Source organism: Hyaena hyaena, unplaced genomic scaffold (genome assembly GCF_003009895.1).
Source record: "Hyaena hyaena isolate Hyena2069 unplaced genomic scaffold, ASM300989v1 scaffold_56, whole genome shotgun sequence".
NCBI classification, from domain to species: domain Eukaryota; kingdom Metazoa; phylum Chordata; class Mammalia; order Carnivora; family Hyaenidae; genus Hyaena; species Hyaena hyaena.
Genome location: NW_024080688.1, coordinates 1934119 through 1957704, shown reverse-complemented (window position 1 = coordinate 1957704; position 23586 = coordinate 1934119). Strand labels below are relative to the sequence as shown.

The following is a 23586-nucleotide window of genomic DNA, read 5'->3' as shown; positions in this document are numbered from 1 at the left end:
GGGCACATGCCAGTATGTGGACTTGCTGGATCGAATGGAAATTCTAAGTTGAACGGTTAGTCCTACAAGTCTTGATGAATCACCTCCATGTTTGTCCCTCTCTACCGGAGAAAAAGAAAAGGTTTCCAAAAGGATGGGTCTTGGCCCACGATGACAACAAAAATGCAAGTGTTGGTAAACACAGCCCAAGTAGCCCATGAGAGAAATACTCATGAATAATGTAAATATTTGACTTTAAAATTAAATAAACAAAGACCATCTATGACCCGCCTCTCCACAGTCAGCAACCTCAGGCGCACACACGGACTGCAGCCGATGATGCTGTCAGCAGCAGTGAACATTCTGGAGACTCACAAGCTACATACTTGTGGTTCTCATTTCTCACTACGGGCCTTTAAAAATGACTTCGAGTCATCCAAGGATGGCTAATGTTAATAATAGTAATAACTACCACTTGTATAACATTAGCGTGCAGTTTTACAGTGTTTTGCACATATATTATCGTTAACAGATCTTCTTCAGTCGCAACGCCTCGCAACCGCCCTGAAAACGTGCTTCTCAAACGATGGACCGGAAAGCCCGCTGTGCCTACCTGTGTGGGCAGGTGAGGGCGCCTGGACACCCAGCTCTGGGGGGCAGTGTCAGTTCAGAGCAAGGAGGGCAGGGGCGTAGTAGGCCCCTCTGTGGGGCTGACGAGTGACTGAGACATGAATCAGAAAGTGCTCACTTTCTATTAAAGGTGAAGGGCCTGTCGATCCCTAACTGATCCTGCGTCTCAAGCAACTTACAGAGAGGGGACCCCAGGAGAATTTCCACAGAGGGAAGTGGTCAAATAGCTGAGGTCAAAACCTCCAGACTGCAATTGTAGCCAAGGGCTTTTCTTCCCCTTGTAATTTTCTTTAAGAATAAATCTTAAACCTAAAACATCCCCCCTTCTGGAGGCCATCCTGGCGGCAGGAGGGAGCAAGAACAAGCACCCTGTCCCTGAATCAGCAGGCCACGCACACGGGGCACCATTGTCTGGAAGCGGTCACATGATCGCTGGGCCTGGCACCACCTGAAACCCCACTGCTGCCAACCCACTGAGGCGACAGCCACTCGTGTGCGTTAACCCTCACGGCCCACACGTGCCACTGGCCGCCCCTCTCTCTCCTGCCAGGGCCTCTCAGAAGCGGCCCCGGGGACACGGCTCTGACGGGGCCCAGGTGCCATCCGGCGAGGGGAGAGCGCCGAGCAGGACAATCGCCGCCGTCCCTTCGGAGCACAGTCCCCTCTACCTCTCCCAGGACTCGCAGCCTCAGAGTTTAAATTAATTACAGCTGAAAACACAGGGTTGCCATCTGGTTTGAAAAAGCAAGGATAAGGGAATAAAATGAAAGGGTTTTTGGTACTAACCTCACTTTAATCATTCCCAAAGAGCATGAAGACAGCCCAGCGTCCTCCCACAAGAAAGCCCTGGGCCTCACAAACTTGGCAAGCAGGCCCGGCACAGAAGTGGGGAGGCAGAGCGCCTGTCAGAATAAGAGTCCCCGTCCGGGAGGAGAGTCGCAAGGTAAGGGGCCCGCCTGCCCCCACGCTGCAGGGAAGAGTTTCCTGCGGGTCCTGGGAGAGGTTAGTAACTCCTGGGAGGCTTTATTTACAGAGGGTGTCTTGCCAGAACGTTACATGCATCATTACAGCTCCATTTCGGGCGCAAACAGATCTGCTGTCAGAATTACAGCCTGCTGTTTCCTCCTCCTTTGTTTCTCCATCTTCCATAGCATAAGGCTCTTCTAAAGCTCTAAAGAAGGCTACACGGCACACAGGAGAGGAAGGCGGCCGGAGAAGGCGGCCAGGCCTGACGGAACCACAGCCACGCGTGCCGCTCCACGGCTCCCTTGCTCTGGGCCCCGAGCGAAGGCTTGTCACAAATCCCCATCTGTCCTCCGCTGCAGCCACAGCTCAGCTCACTTGCGTTTTGTAGGCAACAACTCCCTTCTGCTTCCTTCCCACCAGCACAAACCTGGGTCAGAGGCTCTTTGCTGTGAGGACGCAGGCTGCAGAGAAACGCTGTGGGCAGGGCGGGAAGGCAGGGCACCCCTGTGGGCAGGGGGAGGGCAGAGACACCCCAGCAGTACTTGCTTTCATCTTCGCGGGCGTTCGGTGCGCGCAAAAAACTGTCTCCATCAATGGTACCCCAGCGACAAGCGGCCCACCAACGGGGGCATCAAGCCAGAGTTTCAACCCACTTTAAATCTCCTGCCCACCACCTGAGTTCTTTTCGACCCAGGTGAGTTTTGCAAACAAAACCTGGAGGTACCGGAGTCCAGCTGCTTTCAGAACGTAATCCCCACTGAGGCACAAAGGTGTTTATTGGAACAAACTCTATAATCAAGAGGTTCTAGTCTTTCATAAACCAGAGATGAGAATCCTAACAGAGAAAGGAAACGCGGATTAGGAAGACAAGCATTTCTGTTCTGGTTGAAACACAAATCTTCAACCAAAAAATGATTCAAAAGTTGTCTTCCAAATCCTGCCCTGACAGAATCATTGTCTATAGCAACCGTGTCCATAACATTCGAAATCTCAGGAGTGTAACTTTCGAATAAATGGTACATCTGTCAAACCACAGGAAACATCTGGTAAAATGGTTAAATAACAACAGAATTTAAACTTCTGATTTCAGAGCTTACTTAAGGTACCCAACAAGAGGCTATTAAACCAAATACCGAAAGTGCTCTGGCCACTCACGGCGCCCAATGATGGTGAAAAATGTCCTTGAGGGGGAAGGGAGGGAGAAAGGAGACCAGTCAGGAAAGGGCAGGCGGTGCCCCGGCCCCTCACACCTACACCCAGCACTTCCTCAGGCCCAGCTAGGCCCCCTCAGGTAACCAGGGCTGACTCCTTCCCTGCACACCCACAACCCCCAGGCCACCAACAAGACAGGCACTTGGGAAATGCTGAATACAATGAACTAATGAAGTAATACACAAATGATAGGCTTCTCTCCATGTCACAGATAACATGCATTTAGCAGATACAATTATCCTACCATGAAAAGTTACCAGGTACTAACCAACACACCGCAGTCCCTTCCAGAACACTCGAGAAGCCTTTTCCAGAACACTCGAGAAGCCTTTTCCATTAAAGAAAAGACTGAATGATTCAACCACTTCCAAATTTTAAACATCTCTAGTTAAAAAACACAGTAATGTTGAAAAGCAAAGGACAAATTAGGAAAATGTTTATTTTCCTAACACATCTGATGAAGGATCCTTTACATGAAAAGTCCTAACACATTAAGAGGAACACCCTAATTAAAAAAAAAGAAGGCAAAGATATAAAGTCACAAAAGAAATTCACATGGCCAGGGGCGCCTGGGTGGCTTAGTCGGTTAAGCGTCCGACTTTCGCTTAGGTCATGATCTCGCGGTTCGTGGGTTCGAGCCCCGCGTCGGGCNTTGGACCATCTCAACTTAGTCACCACCTCCTTCCCCTCTTTTCGTGCACATCTCTGCCTGACGTTCTGCAACTGGAGATGGAAAAAGTACAGTGAGGGGCGCCTGGGTGGCTTAGTTGGTTGAGCGTCTGACTTTCGCTTAGGTCATGATCTCGCGGTTCATGGGTTCGAGCCCCAGGTCAGGCTCTGTGCTGACTGCCAGCTCGGAGCCTGGAGCCTGTTTCAGAGTCTGTGTCTCCCTCTCTCTCTGACCCTCCCCTGTTCACGCTGTCTCTCTCTCTCTCTCTCTCTCCTAGAAATAAATAAAAATATTAAAAAAATAAAGTGATTATTTGATATTAAAAAAAAGAAACTCACATGACCAATATGCATATGAAAAGATGATTCAAGTTCCCTAGGAGCAGAGAGAAAGAAAAGGGCAAATTACCACAAGGATCTCCCTATGAATCTTGCAAAAATTAAATGCATGGTAAGTATCACCTGTGTGATGACCCAGGGACACAGGCGGGCACGGTGACCAGTGGGGATGTAAATCAGTGGACCTAGCAGAGACTGAGTTGGCAGAATAAACCAGCCAAAGTAGAAATGGGTGCCCTCTGACCCTGAAATTCCACTTCTAGAAAAATGGGATATAATACATATGAACAAGGATGTGTAGACACACACATCATCCCCGAAGTTTCACAAATAGCAGTGAAACATTGTAAGCCACCCAAATACCTGCATTTGCTCACAAGTTCTTTTGGTTATAAGCAACCTAAAACAAAGCTAGCTACTTGAAGGGAAAAAGGGGAATTTACTGGAAGGATACCATGCTACATTTCTTGGAAATGAAAGAGGGTTTAAACAACCAACCCTGGAAAAGAAAAAAAAAGAGAGAGAGAGAGAGCCCCAGGACCTCGGCAACCGGGGGGAGAGGGAGCGAGGAGCTCCTGGGGCCACGCCCACGGCGGCCCAGAGCTCAGCACCGCGCGCAGAGAGGCACCAGGGCCAACAGCTCAGGCCTCACCGCTCAGTCACCAGGGTAACGCCAGTCACCTCTCCAGGTCTTACACATACACCCAAATCCAATCACAGCACCACTGAGGATTCTGGCCATCAAGTCATAAGGATTCTGGGACTGTTTTTTATTAGATACCGCACATGCTGCTGAAAATTAGAACACACACACACACACACACACACACACACACACACACCAACAGTTCTCAGTCAAGAGGTTTCACCTGCTGAAAATTAGAAGACACCCACACTCACACCCACCCCTGAGCTCACAAGTATTTCTCAGTAAGACACCGGGATCACCTAGGAAGCAATCTATGCGGTTCTGTTGGGAGTTTTGTAGGTTTGGGGGAAAGGAAAGAGAAGGCTTCATCTTTGCCACGAATCACTGAAGGTACTAGATTTTTTTCTTTAAGTAAAACTGTTGGAATTATGGGCTTGAAAGAGAAATGAAGCCTTCGGGGCAGTAATAAAAATCTATGAAAAAGGTGATTTAAGCTATCTTAGGGCAGGCATGAAATTTTTTTAAGTATGCTTCACGTCCAGTGCAGAGCCCAGCGCGGGGCCGAACTCATGACCTGAGATGAAGACCTGAGCCAAGATCAAGAGTCAGACATTTAACCAACGGAGCCACTCAGGCGCCCCCAGGCTTGAAAACTGTAATCTGTGCCACGTGTCCCAGCCATCTGGTGTCCCAAGGCTCCTTGCTCCCTGCCTCCTTCGCCGTGACTCCTCCCCCTTTCCCTCCTCCCGGTTTCTGAACTCTCACGTCCCACCACACAACCACACACGTATGCTGATACTTTATCTATCATGTACCAGGGCACCCCTCCCACGGCTCACAAACCATCTCCCTTCGAGGGGCCCAAGTGGTGTCCCGAGGGAGACCTCATAAGGCACTGACACTTGTCCCGGTCCAGGTCCCCGTTTCCCTCAGCCACCACAACGCCAATCACCACCCACCCCTGCAAAAATGGGAAAATCCATTCCGGATTAAATGCCAAGTGTGATTTGTAATTGAATCCCGAATTAAAGAGAACACAACTATAAAGGACATCACTGAAGGTGAACAGATTAGTAAATCAGATCACATCGTTGTTAAACACACATAGAAGAGAAAGCAAATTCGGCAAAATATGAACCGGTGAATCTAGTGAAGGATGCCCACTGAACCAGCTGTTCCATGTTTCCGTAGATCTGAACTTTTTCCAAAATAAAAAATTGGGTGGGAGACAGTGGAGGGAAAGAAGACTGCCAGGTCAGAGGATCGCCAACGTTGGATGGTATGTCTAGAACCATCCTACCAAGTACAGGCAAAGTGGGACACTGGGGGCCCTTGAATGGTCTTACAAAAGAGCTGACCCAGGGATGCGGGGAGGAAGCCACGTGACGGAGAGGAGATTAAGACGGTGAGGGCAAAGCAAATGCTGGCTTCAAAGAACATCAAAATCAAAGTCCTGAGGCAGTCTGGACAATTCAAACAGCCCACCCTGAATTGTCAGAGAGCTGCCTCTCACCTTCTGTGGAGCTTGCCTACAGGCATTTAATAGCAGGAATTTAAATAAATTCTCTTAAAATTTAACCAAGGTTAAGGAACATTTCAATGATCAATAGTCCGAGAAGGCCCTCTACTGAGACGTGGGAAAAGGGAGTTTAGGACAGATCATCATAATCCTTAAAGTCACCCTGAAGAACTTGGATTTTATCTTGTTGTCAGAAAGCAGCCAGAGCTCCTGCCCAGGAATAAACTTTGCCATGTCCTTCAAACAGGAATACGTGTGACTAGGGCGCTATGCAGCCATCAGCCCCTTTCAACAAGACCTCCATCCCCAAGTGTGTCTACGATTTCAAGGTTAGCGCCTAGAGAACGCGGTTTCCATCGGTTGATGTAACTTGCTCTACAGCTAAAAGCCTAACACAAAGTGATGCGGGATCAATCAAAACCAACACACAGGGAACCAGGGCTATGTGAGCCCGAAGCTATCACACACAAAATAAACACAAGGAATCTTTTAGGATAGCCAATAAACACTTGGGCTTTGAGAACCTTTTAGGTAGACTGGAAACACTCAGGCAGAGATGTGTTTGTTGTTCTGATAAGAACAGATCTACTCTTGGGGTGGATTTCTGCCCAGAAGAAATGACTGGCCATCCCTGGGCCTGTGAGGTGGACGCAGCTCAGGTGACCTTCTCATTCCCACACACCTCACCTTATGTGCACCCTGGGGTCAGAGCATGATGCATAAGAAGAAATATAAATAAGAGGAGTGGGAAGAAAACCACAGTTCATTTGCACAATCGACTCCGAAGGCTTATTAACTCAGAGTCAACCTCAGGAAAAGATCATTTGATCCACAACAAGCATCAGGGGCAGGGCGAGTGATTCAGACGGTGAACCGTGTCACTGCCCGGGTCCCCGGGACTTGCATCTTCCTGTCTTGGGAAAACAAGGGGTAGGGAAGGGAAGGCAGTGGTGGTAGCGACGGTGGGGTTCTCTCAGTTCCAGCATGTTCCCTGAACGAAACATCGAGGCTACAAGGAAAACATGGAGGGCTCACTGGGAGTCATGGAAGATTCCAAAAAGAGAGTAAGACTTCAGAAACCTTCCGAAGTAGCAAGACCAGGTAAGAGAGCGCTGTCGTGGAAATGGGGTTCTAAACCCTGGCCCAGGCCAGTACTGACATGGACAACTATTAGCAGACTGAGGCAGCAGGCTGTGCCAATAGGTTCAACATCAGAGAGGAGGCGACTTCCAGGGCAAGTGCAAAGACCACAGGTCCATCGTGAAGACAGGGGACAGACTTGGGGACAGACTGGAAGGAGAAGAAAGGAGCTACTAAAGTCAATTCCAACGACGCACTGCTGACCTGAGGAACATACACAGCATCTGGAAGGCAGGTGGCTCTGGTGGGGGTGAGGGTGAAGGGCAGGACTCAGCTAGACATAAAGATTTATTTGGGAAGCCTCCACCTGGAGAGGTAGGTAATTCAAGCCCCGAGCTGTTGGCATGTGTCTTCTTCAGAAGGATCTGCACAGTGAGAAGGCTGCCGCCCAGCCGGATGGCACTAATGCCTAGTCTCTGAAAGATCCTGAGTACAGAGGGCACAGAAGTAGGAGGGGAACCAAAGAGAGCAAGAAAGGGCCATGAGGGGAAGAGATTTACAAGGAAGAGGAAGTCCAATAAGATAAGGAATTGCAAGTTTCCGTCTAGATCTAGCAATGAGTAAGTAGTGCTCCCCCACTGCCCCCCCAGTGAATGAGGGCGAGAAGTTTCATTAAAACTGCTGGCAGAGATCACAGCACCGGACTGGGAAGTGGATATGGAAGGAGAGAGAATTTGCTCCCTAGAAACAGCCTGGAGGGGAGGAGAGAGCTAGGGATGAAAGAAGAGGGACAGAAGTTCAAGGCAGGCAGGACCTCGGGGCTCCTCAACTTCTCTGGACTCACTGAACTTCCCCAAGAGCCCCATTCAAGAAAGATGGCGCCCAACAATCCCAAATCCAGGAATGACACAGTCATTTCATTGCAACGGTTGGGACAACAGTACAGCACCAGACCTTTTTGAGTCTGAAAGTTCATAATGGAATTTGGAAACTTTATTTTTGCTCATTTTGTTGGGCAAGTGTGCTCCCTGGAATACTCCTAAAAGGTCTCATGGAAAAGGGATAAAGAATCCATGGCCAGTTACACACGATTAACCCCGGACTAAACAACGGTTCTGTACATCAGACTTCCCAAAGCCTGAAAAGTGCTACCATGCACGCGCAGACCCAGAAGCCCGGGTATTTCCCGAGCTTCGGCCCAGGGACACCTTCTTCCTGAGAGCATCTGGAGGCAAGAGCGTTCAGAGACAGTCTATGTGCAATGGTGCCTTGATTCCTTAAGGAGTCACGTGCAGCTGAGGAAATCACTCCTGATGTGTTAGAAAGCCCCACGACCCTTGCTTGCGGGGCTCAATGACAGAGACAGATTAAGGGAGGCAAGGAGGTTTCAGTTCTCAGACTTGCTTTTCAAGTGACCGACCTAGTAAGCTGGCGTTGGTTTGTTTCTTCTAGATGACCTTCTCCCAGTTCCTGAAGCTGGTTTCTATGTGGATCCACCAGTTGCATTTCTTAGATCTCTTCAAGGAAGGGAGGGCAAGAGGTAGGATAATTCTGAAGAGACTCCGCTAGTGAAACTGGTCCCCTCTTTTCTGCAGTGCACGATGCCTCTGCTGGGGCCATGGAGGCTTGGATCCAGAACTCCGATCCCTCGTGTGGCCAGGGTTCTAGCTACTGCCAGAAACTACTGCAACATCCAGTTCTCTAATTATGCTTTGGAGACAGTTTGTGGAGAATTTTCAAAATGGAGGGGGAAGCGGGGGTTACCCAGAGATTTAGCAAAGAAGATAGAGACCAAGCACTGGTACTTATCAAATAAAAACTACATGAGACACAGAACACTGGGAGTGTAAATGACCCCAGTACGTGTGAGCGACGTGCAGCACGGGCAGGCGGTAGCTTTATAAGCAAGATCCTAGAGAAAAATGAAAGAACCAGCACCCCCCCACACACACAGACCATGGTTCTTAGCCTTTTTCTTGCTGGTCCTGGGTCAGATCTACTCAAGAAACAGCACTTCATACACTCGCGGGACAGACTCGCTTTGTGTCGCAACAAGTTTGTGTGGTCATAGAGCAATATCCAGATTAATCCTCTGACTATGTATAAAAATAGCTGCCACTGTGTTCCCGGGGCAGAAGCATCTTGGAGACAACAGCACTCCAAAGAGCTTCGGAGCTCAGAGAATCGGAGGGGGGGGGGCGGGGGGGGGGACAAACAGCCAAATCCTGTGCTGTTTTGCTTCCTCAACTTCTGCACAAATGCCTCTGACTTCCTCGGTCCTTTTTCCTTTTTCTATTTTAATGTACCGTTTTAAAAAGTGCCCTTATTCACATTAATGGATGTTATCTGATATATCCCTCACGTTAATTCCTCTCCAGGAAAACAGTCCTTCTTTTTCAAAGTTCTCTTCCCGCTTTTATATTCTCTGTGATACAGATAAGCACCACAGAGGTCCCCAGAGCAGACCAGGGGCAAACGATGACAATCCTGTTCTCTGGGCTTCTTTGGTTCTGGGCACTCTCGGCATTTCTTCCTGTGTGTTACTTGGCAGGAGAAACACCAGAGGCAGGATGGGAATCTCCCTCTCCCGCTCTCTGCAAAGACTCTTAAGGCAGAAGTGATGCCTGCTGGGAAAAGGCTGATGTCAGCTCTTAAGAGCACAGCTCCCAGCTCGGATAAGGAGGTCTTTGTTTTCGGCTGAACTGTGAAAATGAGAAAATGCCTCTAGCCTGACAAACAAGCAACCCACACAACACAGGTCAGGCCGGTGACCTTTATTTAAAGGTACCACACTTCATTAGCAAAACACTTGCAGGGAACTCACAGATGGCCTTTAACGTCACGCAGGAGCAGGATGGGCCATAAAAAAAAAAAAAAAATACCCAGCTTCGCTTCCATCCCTGTTAAGGCTGACCCACAGCTCGGCCACGGCATTAGGGGCACAATCTCACACGACACGGCTCCCAGATTATACTTCCCTGATGCGAAACATCTACCCTTCTCATTTAGTTTTTTGAAAGCAGATACTCGTATCTGCTGCACGTGAGAGGAGAGATTTTTGAAAAATCCTCGTGTAACATTATCTCAGTTTCTAAGTTAGTTATTTAGGATAACTAAAATTTCGGCCATAAAATATCTTCCTGAATCCCTCAGAACACTTTTGCGAGCACCTCTCAGACTGTGTGTAGACATACAGAAAAATAAGGACTCTCAAGGCTAAAATGTCCCAAGTGTGGATGATCCCAAGAAAGATGCGGGAGAAAAGAGAGAGCACATAGTATGAGGGGTTGTATTTCCAGAGCCTTTGATTTATGAAATCGGGGGTGGGGGGAGAAAGAATGTGTCTCTATAAACTTAAAGCCAACTTTAAACTGCTCCAGGGTGAGCCTGTTATTTTTTTTTTTTTTTAATTTTTAATGTTTATTTATTCTTGACAGAGACAGAGCATGCACAGGGGAGAGGCAGAGGGAAGGGGAGACACAGAATCCGAAGCAGGCTCCAGGCTCTGAGCTGTCAGCACAGAGCCCGACGCGGGGCTCGAACTCACGAGCTGTGAGATCATGACCTGAGCCAAAGTCAGACACTCAACCAACTGAGCCACCCAGGCGACCCTGTGCATGAATCTGTTGGACTAAGGTTACTATTGGCCTGTGCGCCAACTTAACACTACGTTAGGAATTGTAAATCAGAATTAAACGATGGAAAAAGCACTTTCCTGGGCATGAACCAACCAACCTGCTTCTCCTTGCAGGGTTCTGACCTGCACAGATACCCCATTTCCAGCCTCTTCCAGGGACCGCTCAGCATCTCTGAAGGTGCAAGCACTGCTCTGGGAGGCTTTGCCTCGCAGAACGTTCTGGGTCTGAGGGCCCTTCATCACCTTACGTCCGCATCCCCACTGAAGCGATGTCCCTGCCTCTCACCCCCAAAGCATTATCAGCTGTGTTTTGAGAGTGCTTAAATAGGAAGCGGTCCAAAACTGTAAGGCATTCAGTCCTTTAACAGACGATTCGTAGAGGCTGGATTCCTCCACTATTAATATAAATGTAACGTGCTCGCTCAGAGCACTGGCCCAAGGATCACACAGCCTGGGGTCTGATTCCCGGCCCCGTGACCTACTAGCTAGCCGTGCGACCTTGACCAAGTTACAAAACCTCTCTGGGCCTCAGTTTTACCAGCTGTGAGTGACCATCGCAGGGCTGTGAGGATGGGAGGAGATTATGCCCATGAAGCACTCAGCACAGTGCTCGGTACCCAGTAAAGAGTCAGCAGTCAGTTTTTAAATTTTTTTTTTTTTTAATGTTTTATTTATTTCTAGGAGAGAGAGAGAGACAGCGTGAGCAGGGGAGGGTCAGAGAGAGAGGGAGTCACAGACTCTGAAACAGCCTCCAGGCTCTGAGCCGGCAGTCAGCACAGAGCCCGACGCGGGGCTCGAACCCACGAACCGCGAGATCGTGACCTAAGCGAAAGTTGGACGCTTAACCGACTAAGCCACCCAGGTGCCCCAGCAGTCAGTTTTTAACAAGCCCTGACGAGAAGGCCCCTCTGACTGTCCGGATGCCTGAGATGCTGACCCATCTCCGAGCTCGGCGATGAGGCCCGCCTCCCTAGAATGCTGAGGGGGACTCGCACACATCTGTAACATGTTCCGTCTACAGGTATGTATGACTGTTTACCTTACAAACTCCCAGGTGTCAGTAGGGTTCAAGGTACTAAAATAACCCCAACGTTCCAATTTCCTCTGGGTCTAGAGTTAACATGACATGAGGAATTGCTTCCTTCACTTTCATGGAGTTCAGGGAATAGTCTCCTGGCAAAGCGTGTCCATGTGTGTCCTGAAGGCACTGCAGGAACGAAAGGCACGAAACACACTCGGGAGACACAGGAGCCGAGTGTGACCACGCTGCCAGCACGTGACACGCAGACGTCACAAACTACAGACGCTCCGGAGCGCCAGAGCCACCATTTACACAGTCGGCTCCCCTGCAAGACAATAAAATCCGGAGGAAAGCCCCAAAACCCATTTGAGCTAGTAGTAAGGGGTTTTGTTTTGTTTACTACTGAGTTTCTATTCTATGACCAGCACTTGAGGCCACACGCTGCCTCCAAACGTCTGTCAAGCAGAAAGAATTACCGGTTTTGAGTCTGTTTTTCCCTCTTTTCTATTCATGCTTATGGAGGGAAGAGTGAACTAGGGCCAAGCGGGGGAAGGGAGTAAGAATATGGAGGGGAGGGGAGGGGAGGGAAAGGTGCGAGGAGGAGGAAAGAGAAAAAGGGGGAGCAGGGGAAACGGAGGAGCCCCGAGACTGGATGTGCACTCGAGGACAAACCAGAATTGGCTACATCAGGCTTGAGAAAAGACTTCAAAAGAGTGGCCACAGAAGGAAAGACGACAACGACAGACATGTTTCACACCAGGACAGTGTTTCCAAGGAGCGCCACCCGCGCGGAGAGGAGAGGCGCTGTCTCCTTTCACCAGCCCTTCCTCCTTTGGGGCGGTTGCTAACTTGGTCTGCGGCAAACTCAGCCGGTTAGAGCACAAGGCTAGTGACCATGGCTTTGATCCCAGCACGAGCTTATGGGCTTTGGCCCATCTGAGGTCCAGAGCAACTGCTTTGCAACTTAGCATTGATGTCAAGAGGATGCCTCCATCCCCCCCACCCCCCCCACCATCCCCCCTGCCCGCCGCCGGAACATGAACTCAAAGAGCAGGCTCTTGACAGTGGGTCTAATTCAAATCAATGCAGAGATTACTCAGTACTTATCACGTACCGGACACTGGACTGGTGACGTGTCATACACATGTGAGGCCCGTCTCTAAGACGCAGGTAATCCTGTCTCAGGTATGATACAGCTCTGGCATAATCAAATGATTTTTGGTTTTGTGTCACACACAACAGGGTTAATGCCAGCTCCACTACGTTGGCCACACGAACTTCTCAGAGCCTCAGTTGCTGCTTCTGTAAGTAACAGAGCTCTTACACACATACAACACCTCAAAGAGTCATTTATTATGAGACTTAAGTGAGATAATATATTTAAAGTGTCTAGCATCGGATAAGTATACAGTAAGCACTCAATACATGTTCCTTTCCTCTCACAGGTGACTGACTGAACATTTCAACAGCAAACCTTCAATACACACAGACCCTCCCACATCCTTTCACACACATGCAGAGTCGAAAACCGCTTCATTTCCAAAAAGCATCTTAGACTATACTTGTCAGCACAGAAGTATAGGTCCAGCAGCCCAAAGCGCGTCTCAAAACCAGTATGACTTTAGCCTGCTGCCATACTGCATCAAGGGTGTGTCTTCAAGAATTTTTACTGTACTGATACACAAGGTATTAGAAATGCACAAGAATGTTATGGGGCACCTGGGTGGCTCAGTCAGTTAAGCGTCCACCTTCAGCTCAGGTCATGATCTCAGGGCTTGTGAGTTCAAGCCCCACATCAGGCTCTGTGCTGACAGCTCAGAGCCTGGAGCCTGCTTTAGATTCTGTGTCTCCCCCTCTCTCTGCCCCTCCCCTGCTCACACTGTTTCTCTCTTTCTCAAAAATAAATAAACATTAAACATTTTTAAAAAAAGAAACGCACAAGATTATCTACTGCAGCATAATCAGTATTGTAAAATGCTGGAAAGGACCTAAATATCCAGAACAGAGGGGCCTGGTTACATGAGTTCCGGCACACGCACGCAGTGGAACGCAATGCGGCTGGACGCTAGGATGAGAAGTGGCAAGGAAACATCTGCACGGTATATGGTCGGTGAAAACCACCAGAGCTCAAAGGGGCATCAAGTGTTCCCTCACACGTAAGAGAAGGAAGGCGAATTGAGAAACCATTCACCTATCTGCTTACTTTTTTTTTTTTTTTTTATTAAAATGTTTTATTTTTTATTTTATTTATTTCTAGGAGAGAGAGAGAGAGAGACAGCGTGAGCAGGGGAGGATCAGAGAGAGAGGGAGTCACAGACTGAAACAGGCTCCAGGCTCCGAGCTGGCTGTCAGCACAGAGCCCGACGCGGGGCTCGAACCCACGAACCGCGAGATCATGACCTGAGCGAAAGTCGGACGCCCAACCGACTAAGCCACCCAGGCGCCCCAACCTATCTGCTTACTTTAACAAAAGAAACGCAAAAAGGTTAACAGCCTACAGAAGGAGCAAAAGGAAAGGAGGAGATGGGAGGGAGGGACACTCCTCACACTCCAAAATCCTTTCTAATATAACGCAGACTTCTACAAGTGTGTTAACGGTGTACACGTTGAAACAACAACATGAAATCAGCAAGGGGGGAAGAACTCTACAGCTGAACGCAAACAGAAAGGAATGGGTCCAACTATATATTTCAGTTAACACAACACTGGGGGCCGGGGGAGGGAAGTCCACGTAACGGACTACAGAGTTGTAAGTATTTTGTCATACCCTCGGCACAGAACAAAAAAAGAACCACCAACAAATCCTGAACTCTATTTTTAGTAGGTTTGTTTTTCCAAGTGCTACGGGCACAGCAACTCCGAAACTATTCCACGTGAACTATAGGAATGAACAAGTCCATGTGCTGCCGGGAAGCAGGGACATGCAAGTATGGAATGGGGGAGGGCGAGGAAGAACTCTGTGGGACTGGACTCACGCTGGGAGTATAAATAAGAACTCAGGATTCCCTAGCTCTTTCCCCGGAAAGGGTCCAGAAAAGTGCTGTTCAATAGAACTTTCAGTGACAGGAGAAATGGTCTGTATCTGTGCCGTCCAATATGGTGGCAGCCAGCCACACGGGGTTGCTGAGTTTGAAACAGGGCCAGTGTAACAGAAAAAACTGAATTTTTAATTTTATTTAATTTTAAATTTGAATTGCCGTAAGTAGCTAGTGTCTACGATATTAGACAACTCCAATCTAAAGGCAATGCCACCATCCTAATACCTCGCACCCAGGCTGGGGCTTCTAAATCCTATTCTGCACTAAAAGGAACCGGGGTCCCCTGAAGAAATGGTTGATTCCATGGCTGGCACAGGCAGGTTACAAGAGAATCACGTTTGCCAGAAAATAACAAAGTGCTTCATTCACCTGATTCACGGCTATACAATAGGAATCCATACAGGTAACAGAGAAGGGAAAGAGAGCTCTTCCTGAACAGATCACACTTGAATACCAGGATCCTGATAAAGAATTACTTCTTGACATTTTCATGAGAGGAATCCCAACAGCCATGGCCCCAGACCTTCCTTAATGCACTTTCTAAGAGACACGGTATCTTTCAACTTCCAAAGAAGAAATCATATTCTTAACATCTTTCTTAGGAGACTATATATTTATATTTATATGTATTTATATATATATAAATATATACATATATATGTATACAGGTATGTACTTATATATGTATAAATATACATGAATATGTATGTGTATGTATAACTATGTATTTATACATGTATAAATATATATTTATAGATGTATGTATTTCTCGGAGTCACCATATCAACAAGAAAATTAATGAAGAGTTCAAATGACTATAAAGGGTAGAACAGGAGCCCAGGAATTCTCAATTTCCAAGTTCTGGAGACATCACTAAGAAAACTCTCTTCTCTCTCCTCCTCCTCCCTGAATCAAATCAGGTGAAGTTGAGTCATTCTCTGTAGCTTCCTACTCCGGCTCTGAGACACTTAATCCCCTCCTTTCTACTGGAAAATATCTCAACATGATAGTTATAACGACATGTAGCCAAGCCTTGCATCTTTGAAACACTCTTGCTAGCTGTCAAAACTGTTTTCCAACAACACTACACTCCATGCCCAGAATTACTGTGATTTCTTTAGTGATAAAATAAACAAAACACATTTTCACTACACGTCATCAACATGTTTTCAGAAGATAAAAAGCAAAAATCATTTTGTAATCTCCTTAAAGAAACAAATATACTAGACCATTCTTTTCCAATCAGATATCAGTTTGTCATTTATTATAAAAAAGACATTCTCAAGCGTTACTAAGTAAGAAGGAGGGAAGAGGCCATAGCTCCAAGAGGAAACATTTCATCAAATCAAACAACAATAATAAATGCCCTACAACATGGAGAAGTAATAGACGCAGCATCTTTAGGATTTGGCTACAAAATTGGTCATTCAGCTCTCGGAAGATACAAATAGAAACATTGCTACTGTTGCTGAGGAGAATAATTATCACAGGTGAACAGTGACACCAGAATGAACTGATCGTGCACTGACCACCTTTCTTCCCTAAGTCCAGGGAATATGGCCCAAGGGGCTGCTGCTGTTTCTATTTTCCTGAAACTCCACATGATGACATCAACTGTGAGTTGCACATGAAATCTAGCAATTCTATTTACACTTTAAATTATGTATAGTGATTTATTATATTGCCATATTAATACTATTAATACTATACTATTAAATTACTATATTATGATAGTAATTATAATATAGTATGAATTGTTTATACTTCAAGGTCATGTTTCCGACCACCTAAGGAGTTACCAAATCATTTTCTAACTGCTTTAACACTGTAATAATGATGATGACTGAGGCGGGGGGCGGAGTTGCTTCCCATCGACCTGGCACTGCATTTACATTCATCCTGTGAGGAAACAACTATGATTACTTCCAGTGAAAGATGAAGCTAAAAATTTGAGCCCAAGACATTCTGACTGAAATTCACCATAATAGTATTTTTATTCTCTATCACTGTTACCAATATCAGAGTAAGTGACTTACTAATAATAAAATAGCTACTTATCAACAGAGTGTCGCACAGCACCAGACTCCTTGCATACGGTGGTTCGAGTGCTCACGCAGCCCTCACGTGAACTGGTATCAATGCCATTTTACAAAGGATATTGGGGCCAGGTAAATTAAGTGACTGTCTGAGGAAGTGGCAGAAATTGAAATTTAAACCAAGGCATGTTTGCTTACAATATATACCATCTCAAGGCCACCTCCCCTTTCCTTCCAAAACAAAACAAAAACAAACTCAAAAAACCAAATGTCTCCTATCTGGGTTTCAGGAAAGAGGACAGCAAAGGAGAGGAAGAAACTCCATGTAACAAAGGGAAGGAACAAACAGCTGAGCATCCAGGATCTAAATGACCAGCCTCTCCCTCTCTGGGAGAGCTCATTGTTTTGCAGTGCCTTGTCGCTGGATTCCTGATTGTAGCAAATTCCAGGGCTCCAGACTGCAGGCTCAGCCTCTGACTAACACTGCAGTGATTTATTTGAGGATAAATACCTCTGTCAGTGTGTCTTATGACTGAACACAACAGTCCAAGCGGGTTGGAATGCATGGAATGCCCAGGGCTGCTGGCGCTGAGGCAGCAGAGGGCTGCTGGCGTTATCGGCTAGCTCTCACCGCACAAGGTCTCCTCCAATGAGAAAACAGGAACTCTCTGAGCAGTCGCGTTCCTGCCAGAAACAGCAGCATCCTCAGAAATCACAACTGGGGAAGCCAAGCATTTGGAATAATTATGTAACATTGATTCATGGCCCGGGAAGGGGAGAAGAGGAGGATCTTTTTACCTGGATATAGAAAGCTACACCTTCTAACAATCAGGCCTACCGCGCCCTCCCCCCACGAGCTCCCACACTCTGATAGCGCCAAACGGCCACGCAGTTGCCAGAGCAGACTCCCGGGGCAGCTGGCTGGGTGTCTCCAAATCCTGAAAACATGTGAGCGAGCATTCCACCCCCTCTGCCGGGCATGCGCAGTAAGAAGAAAGTGCAAAGAGGGACCCACCAGGAGGCGCACAGAAGCGAGCTGTTTTCCTACCGTAAATGCGGTGACACTACACACATTCAGTGAACTTTCGTTTCAACCCCTTTGCTTGACAAGTCAGGAAACGAAGGCCCAGAGAGTTGGAGCAACTCCTGTCGCGACCACGGATAGCGCCGGTGACCAAATGGAGGGCTGGTTCTGTATCCGCTCCCACGGGCTCTTCCGCCACGAGCAGCGCCTTGTTGCCAACACAGGAAGACATCTTTTCCCACGTTAGGGGAGGTCTTACGTTTTTACAGCAAACCCACAAGGTGAGAATTAATACAACTGTCCTCCTCCGGACATACCGTCAGGAAGTCACCAGCAGCTTAACGCTACCTGCCAGCGCCCACGCCATTCGCCTCTCCGCACCTCATTTTACCGTCTCACGTCATCGCAAAGGTGAGCACAGTGCGGTAGATATTCTGAGAGAGAAAGACCATATTCACATAACTTTTACTCTAATATACAGCTATAACTGTTCTATTAGCGACTGTCGTTAATCTCTCATTGTGCCTAATTTATCAAACTTTCTCACAGGTATGTGTGTCGAGAAAAAAACAGGGCACGTGCAGGGTTTGGTACTATCTGCAGATCAGGCATCCATGGGGAGTCTGGGATCATATCCCCTGCAGATAAGGGGGGACCACCGTATTTTTTCTGTACTTTTTCATGTACAATTCTAGGCTCCCAAGCAAAATATTTTACACGAGCTTACGGAAGCCGGCGTAGGCGCTAACCTTTCCTTCCATTTCCCAGCCCATAAGACATTCACCGAAGATCAATTCTCCTATCAACCATCACTGGTACAGGCAAGACAAGGCAGTCTTCAGCCAACCCCCCCCCCCCACCCCCACCCCAGGATGCTGGAAGAGAAAGCTAAAGCTACCATTCACGGGCACACACACACGTGGTCAGCAGGAAGGCAAGAAGATGCCACCTCTCCACAAGTTACTAGAATCGGTTCATCTCCTGCCTGGCGGGTAAGCGTCGCTCATCCTTCACTTCAGAGCTGGCATGAAGCTGCCGAAGAAACACGGAGCACCCAGAAGCCGACGCCAGAAGACCCCCGCTTCAGAAAGAGGGAACTTACAGATGGGGGTTGAAGATGCGACTCATCTTGGAAGCATGGTCATTTTCACAGTCCAGGCCATCGTCCCCTTGCTCCACGCTGAACTTCCTCTTGCTGGGACTGATGGGCGGGGGGCCTGTGCGGTGACTGGTGAGGGGAGACGCCACAGGGAGGGTCTGCATCCTGGGTTCTCCCCGGAGAGCAGCTTCACCTATGCAAAGAGAGGGGGTAGCGTCGTCACTGAGCAGAAGAAACGCCCCCGCCGCGGCACCCCGCTTCCCCGCCCGCCCCGCGCAAAGACTCCACGTGGAAAGTTCTGTAAACGGGACAGGCTGCCTGCCATTCTCAGAACAGGGCCTGAGCGCACGGTTAGCTGCCAAGGGCAAGACATTTTGCATAAACGTGGTTTTCTACACAGTTACTCGTTCCCCTCCCCCAGCTTTACTGAGATGTAACTGACACCCAACAGGTGAAGGTGTACAATGTGTTGGTTTGATACACTTATATGTTGCCAACCCCTCTGTCCTGTCACATCATGACCATTTTGTCAGTAACTCTTTAGGGCCGAGCTTAAGATTAAGAGTAACAAAGTAACAAGAGGGGTAAAAGTATTGATCACAAACCATCTCAAAAGTTAATTTAAAACAATAAAGGTCTGGGGCGCCTGGGTGGCTTAGTCGGTTAAGCGTCCGACTTTCGCTTAGGTCATGATCTCGCGGTTCGTGGGTTCGAGCCCCGCGTCGGGCTCTGTGCTGACTGCCAGCTCAGAGCCTGGAGCCTGTTTCAGTCTGTGACTCCCTCTCTCTCTGACCCTCCCCTGCTCACACTGTCTCTCTCTCTCCTAGAAATAAATAAAACATTAAAAAAAATTTTTTTAATAAAAATAAAAATAAAACAATAAAGGTCTTTCAACTCCGTACCTGTATGAGAATGACCTAACACAGGCTGCCTTAGAACCCGACCAGAAACTCACTTTTCTTGCCTGTTACATTTTTATTACAGTGTGGGTATGTTATTTTTTTTTAAGAATGGGGAAAATTTATGGGTTCATAATTCACATATTTGCCCCCAAAGTTGAAAGAAATAAAAACACATTGTTTAATGAAAAATAAACATTTCTTCCTTACGGCACACTGAAATGGCACATTAAGTATTTTTGGGCTATATTATCAGCACAGAGTTCTGCATGTGATTTGTCACGAGCTTAAAGCACAGGTGTGGTTCTCACACATTTTCAAAGCTAAAGACTCAAAGTAGAAATCACGTTGTGATCGGACTCCAAATGTTGGTGTTTTTCATTCCTGTAATTAAAAAGGCTTCGTACCAGGCAATAACTTTACGCTTCATTATTCATTAAAATAAGCATGACCATTTATTATAATAAAGGTTTTGTATCTTCTAAAGTTTCTAAAGAAGAGTTAATAATGACTTCAAGTTTTCTAAGTCATATGGGGGAGGAACCTACATTTTTCACAAATAATAACCCTTTTGTTGTGCTATTTTTATTGGTCTCTAAGGCCTGACCAATTTTGTTTCCACTTGGTCACAATTTGCAAGAAATATTAGGATAAAGTCAACTTCACTTGAGACCTTGCGGTACCTAAGACAGGAAATCTTTGTTTGCCACCACTCATTTTCATATCATCGCAGAGGTGTGCACACTCTTAACAGTCGGTTGTTTCATACACGTATGACAAATATGATTTTGTTAGGGAAAGGAGGGAGGGAAAAAACCTCCTGAATGTTTACCAGGAAAAATAAACCTTTTGCCAATTGAGTCAGCAAGATATAAACTCGCAAATATACAGTGACCCCGTAATACACCTCCAGGCAGGATTTCTTTTAGGAATTTTGGCCCCAAAGCAAACTGGAACTTTCCATTTTAAAGAAACAGCTAAAAACAGCCCACAGGCTGGCCTGCCACATTCAGACACTCGGCAGGATTCTAGTTCTCCTCTACTTCCTATTTATGAATTTTTGATTGAAAAGAGCAAGCAAACAGGGGAGCCTGGGTAGCTCGGTTGGTTGAGCGTCCAACCCTTGATTTGGGCTCATCAGATCATGATCCCAAAGTCGTGAGATCGAACCCCACATCGGGCTCTGCACTAAGCATGGAGCCTGCTTAAGATTCTCTCTCTCCCTCTTCCCCACTGCCTCTTTCCCCAACTTGTACTTACTCTCTAAAATAAAAAATAAAATAAAAAATTTTAAAAGCAAACAAAAAAGCCGTGCTAATATGTGTGTTGTGATAAATCAGAAAATACTCTTTCCCAACATGCCGCCCTCTCTCGGACCCTCCTCCTCCACAGAAAGGGAAGAGGGAATTTCCAGTGTAAAACATCAGTAGCCCAGGTAACTTTCGGTGCAGCCCGGATGATAACGCCCGGGAACTCAACAAGTTCAAATAGAGTCTCCTTAACACGGCACCGAGCCACCACGCCCTGCACCCTGTGCATCTCCACATCCTGGGCAGAGCCGTGGGGATGAGGGGAAGCCTGACTCTGTGCAGACTCCTGGACTTTGGGAACCACGTTATCTGATGCCAGATGTGCGACAACAGCAGTTGCCGTGGAAACCTACCACCACAGCAACAAATTCAAATCCCTCCAAAAGAAAGAGAAGAGTCATACACGCTAAGCCAAAAGCAAAACTCTTGGAGTAAGAACAACGCTCCCCCTCCACTCCCCAATTTCCATCCTAACAGAAGCTTGCTGGTGTTTGCTGGCTGTCTACACTGAGCACACGCACGCGCTGCTGATCTGTGGACTGAAATCGTTGGGAGTCTGACACCGAGAAGGAAGTCCACAGGAATCCTCTGAAAACCCTGGGATTTCTAACCTGGAAGGTGAAGGAACCACAGGGGGCTCTTCCCCCCGCCCCCAGGGGCTGCGATGAAACTGTACCAAACCCCCTAGAGACAACAGGGACATGCGTGTCGTTAGTGCTAGAAAGGGCCTTGCACACTCGGAGTCCCTCACCGGACAGAGAAAACCGTATGCCCAGACCCACGGGGACCTACCCAGGGTTAACAGGTTTGGTGTGAACAAGAAGCAATGCCCTCTGCCTATCGGAATGACGTCCCCTTGTAAACACTGTGCAAGGCCCACGTGTGGCTCAGAGTGAAGGAGCGGAGGGGAGAAGGGAAGGGGCCCCCAGGGGTGCAGACACAGGTCTGGTCAGGGCACAACTTCGGTCGTCTCTGGGCCTCCGCCCAAGGACCCCAGTCCAAGTCCTTGTATTCTGAAGTAGGATGTGCTGCTACCATGGGGTAAGTGGCAAAGGAAGGTTCAAATGATTTCAGTAACTTCGAGGAGAACACACAGCCTGAGAGTTAAGACACTGGCTGGACACGGTCACTTTATCTGGGACCAGGAAGTAAAGGCACACGCTTCCCTCTAAGCCCTGCCTACGAGGGAGGGGATGGCCCCGCTACCACCGGACACCCCTGCAGCCCTCAGAGCTGGGGACCCGGCCCGGCCCTGGTGCACAGCCCTCCATCGATCCAGCACCAACCAGCCAACAGTTACCAAGCAATTACTCCTTGTTTCGCACCGAACCGAGGCAGCAAAAGGCAAAGCATGAGTCTCAGGTGCCGTATGTGTAAAAAACTAAAATGTGAACCCAAGGTCAGATGAACTTGGAAGCCACGAGATGAAACCAATTCTCACAGAAGTTTCTTCACCGCAGGCCTTCTTGTCCTCGAAAGCACCTGTCTGTCTCCAAGCCAGAAACCCGGCTGTGCTGATTTCAGCTCCTCCCCCCCGCCCCCACCATATTGCTACACATTTCTGTAAATGCAGTCTTCCACAGCTGCATTCTGGGGAGGTCAACCCACCGTGACCCCAAACGGCCGGGGACCTGCCAGTCGCTGGTGAGATGCTCTCCAGGCTGCCTCTGCATTCATAACCAGCAAGTGCTCCCACGGCCTTCCAGACTTTGCTCCTGGTGTCCCCCCACCTCCCCCCCCCCTTTGTAAGCTGTGGAAACATCAACCCTAGAGGTTAAACCAGACTGGACACCACAGCAGAGAGAGCTCACTCTCTAACCCCCAGGGCCTTTACTCCGCTTCTTCCACCAGCCTTCCAAAGGCCACTTAAAATGCCTCCTCCTTCAGGCTGTCTTACTTGACTCCTCAATCTAAATAAGCTATCTCTGACTCTTAAATACTGAGAACAAACTGAGGGTTGATGGGGGGGGGCGGGGGAGGAGACGGGAAGGGGGGTGATGGGCATGGAGGAGGGCACTTGTTGGGATGAGCATTGGGTGTTAAATAAAAACCAACCTGACATTAAACTATATTTTAAAAAATTACAGTATATAGAAAAAAAAATTTTTTTTTTAATATTTTTTATTTATTTCTAGGAGAGAGAGAGACAGCGTGAGCAGGGGAGGGTCAGAGAGAGAGGGAGACACAGACTCAGAAACAGGCTCCAGGCTCTGAGCTGGCAGTCAGCACAGAGCCCAACGCGGGGCTCGAACCCACGAACCGCGAGATCATGACCTAAGCGAAAGTCGGACGCTTAACCGACTAAGCCACCCAGGCGCCCCTAGGAAAAATTTTTTAAAAAGCACTCCCTCTTCTTGGGTTGAGCATTAAGCTCTTGATTTCAGCTCAGGTCATGACCTCAGGGTTGTGGGATCGAGCCTCGGGTCAGGTTCCATGTTGAGCATAGAGTTTGCTTAAGATTCTCTCCCTCCCCCCCCCC

General features: G+C 47.9%; 1 protein-coding gene across 4 annotated transcripts in view; it reads right to left on the bottom strand.

Moving 5' to 3' along the window:
• VGLL4 (vestigial like family member 4) overlaps window positions 1–23586 on the bottom strand; it is a 162894-nt gene that overhangs the window by 22301 nt on the left and 117007 nt on the right. For all 4 annotated transcript variants that reach the window (XM_039231267.1, XM_039231266.1, XM_039231265.1 and 1 more), the window contains one exon: window positions 18902–19091. In XM_039231267.1, the coding sequence (XP_039087198.1) occupies window positions 18902–19091 (190 nt within the window). The remainder of the gene's footprint in view (window positions 1–18901; window positions 19092–23586) is intronic.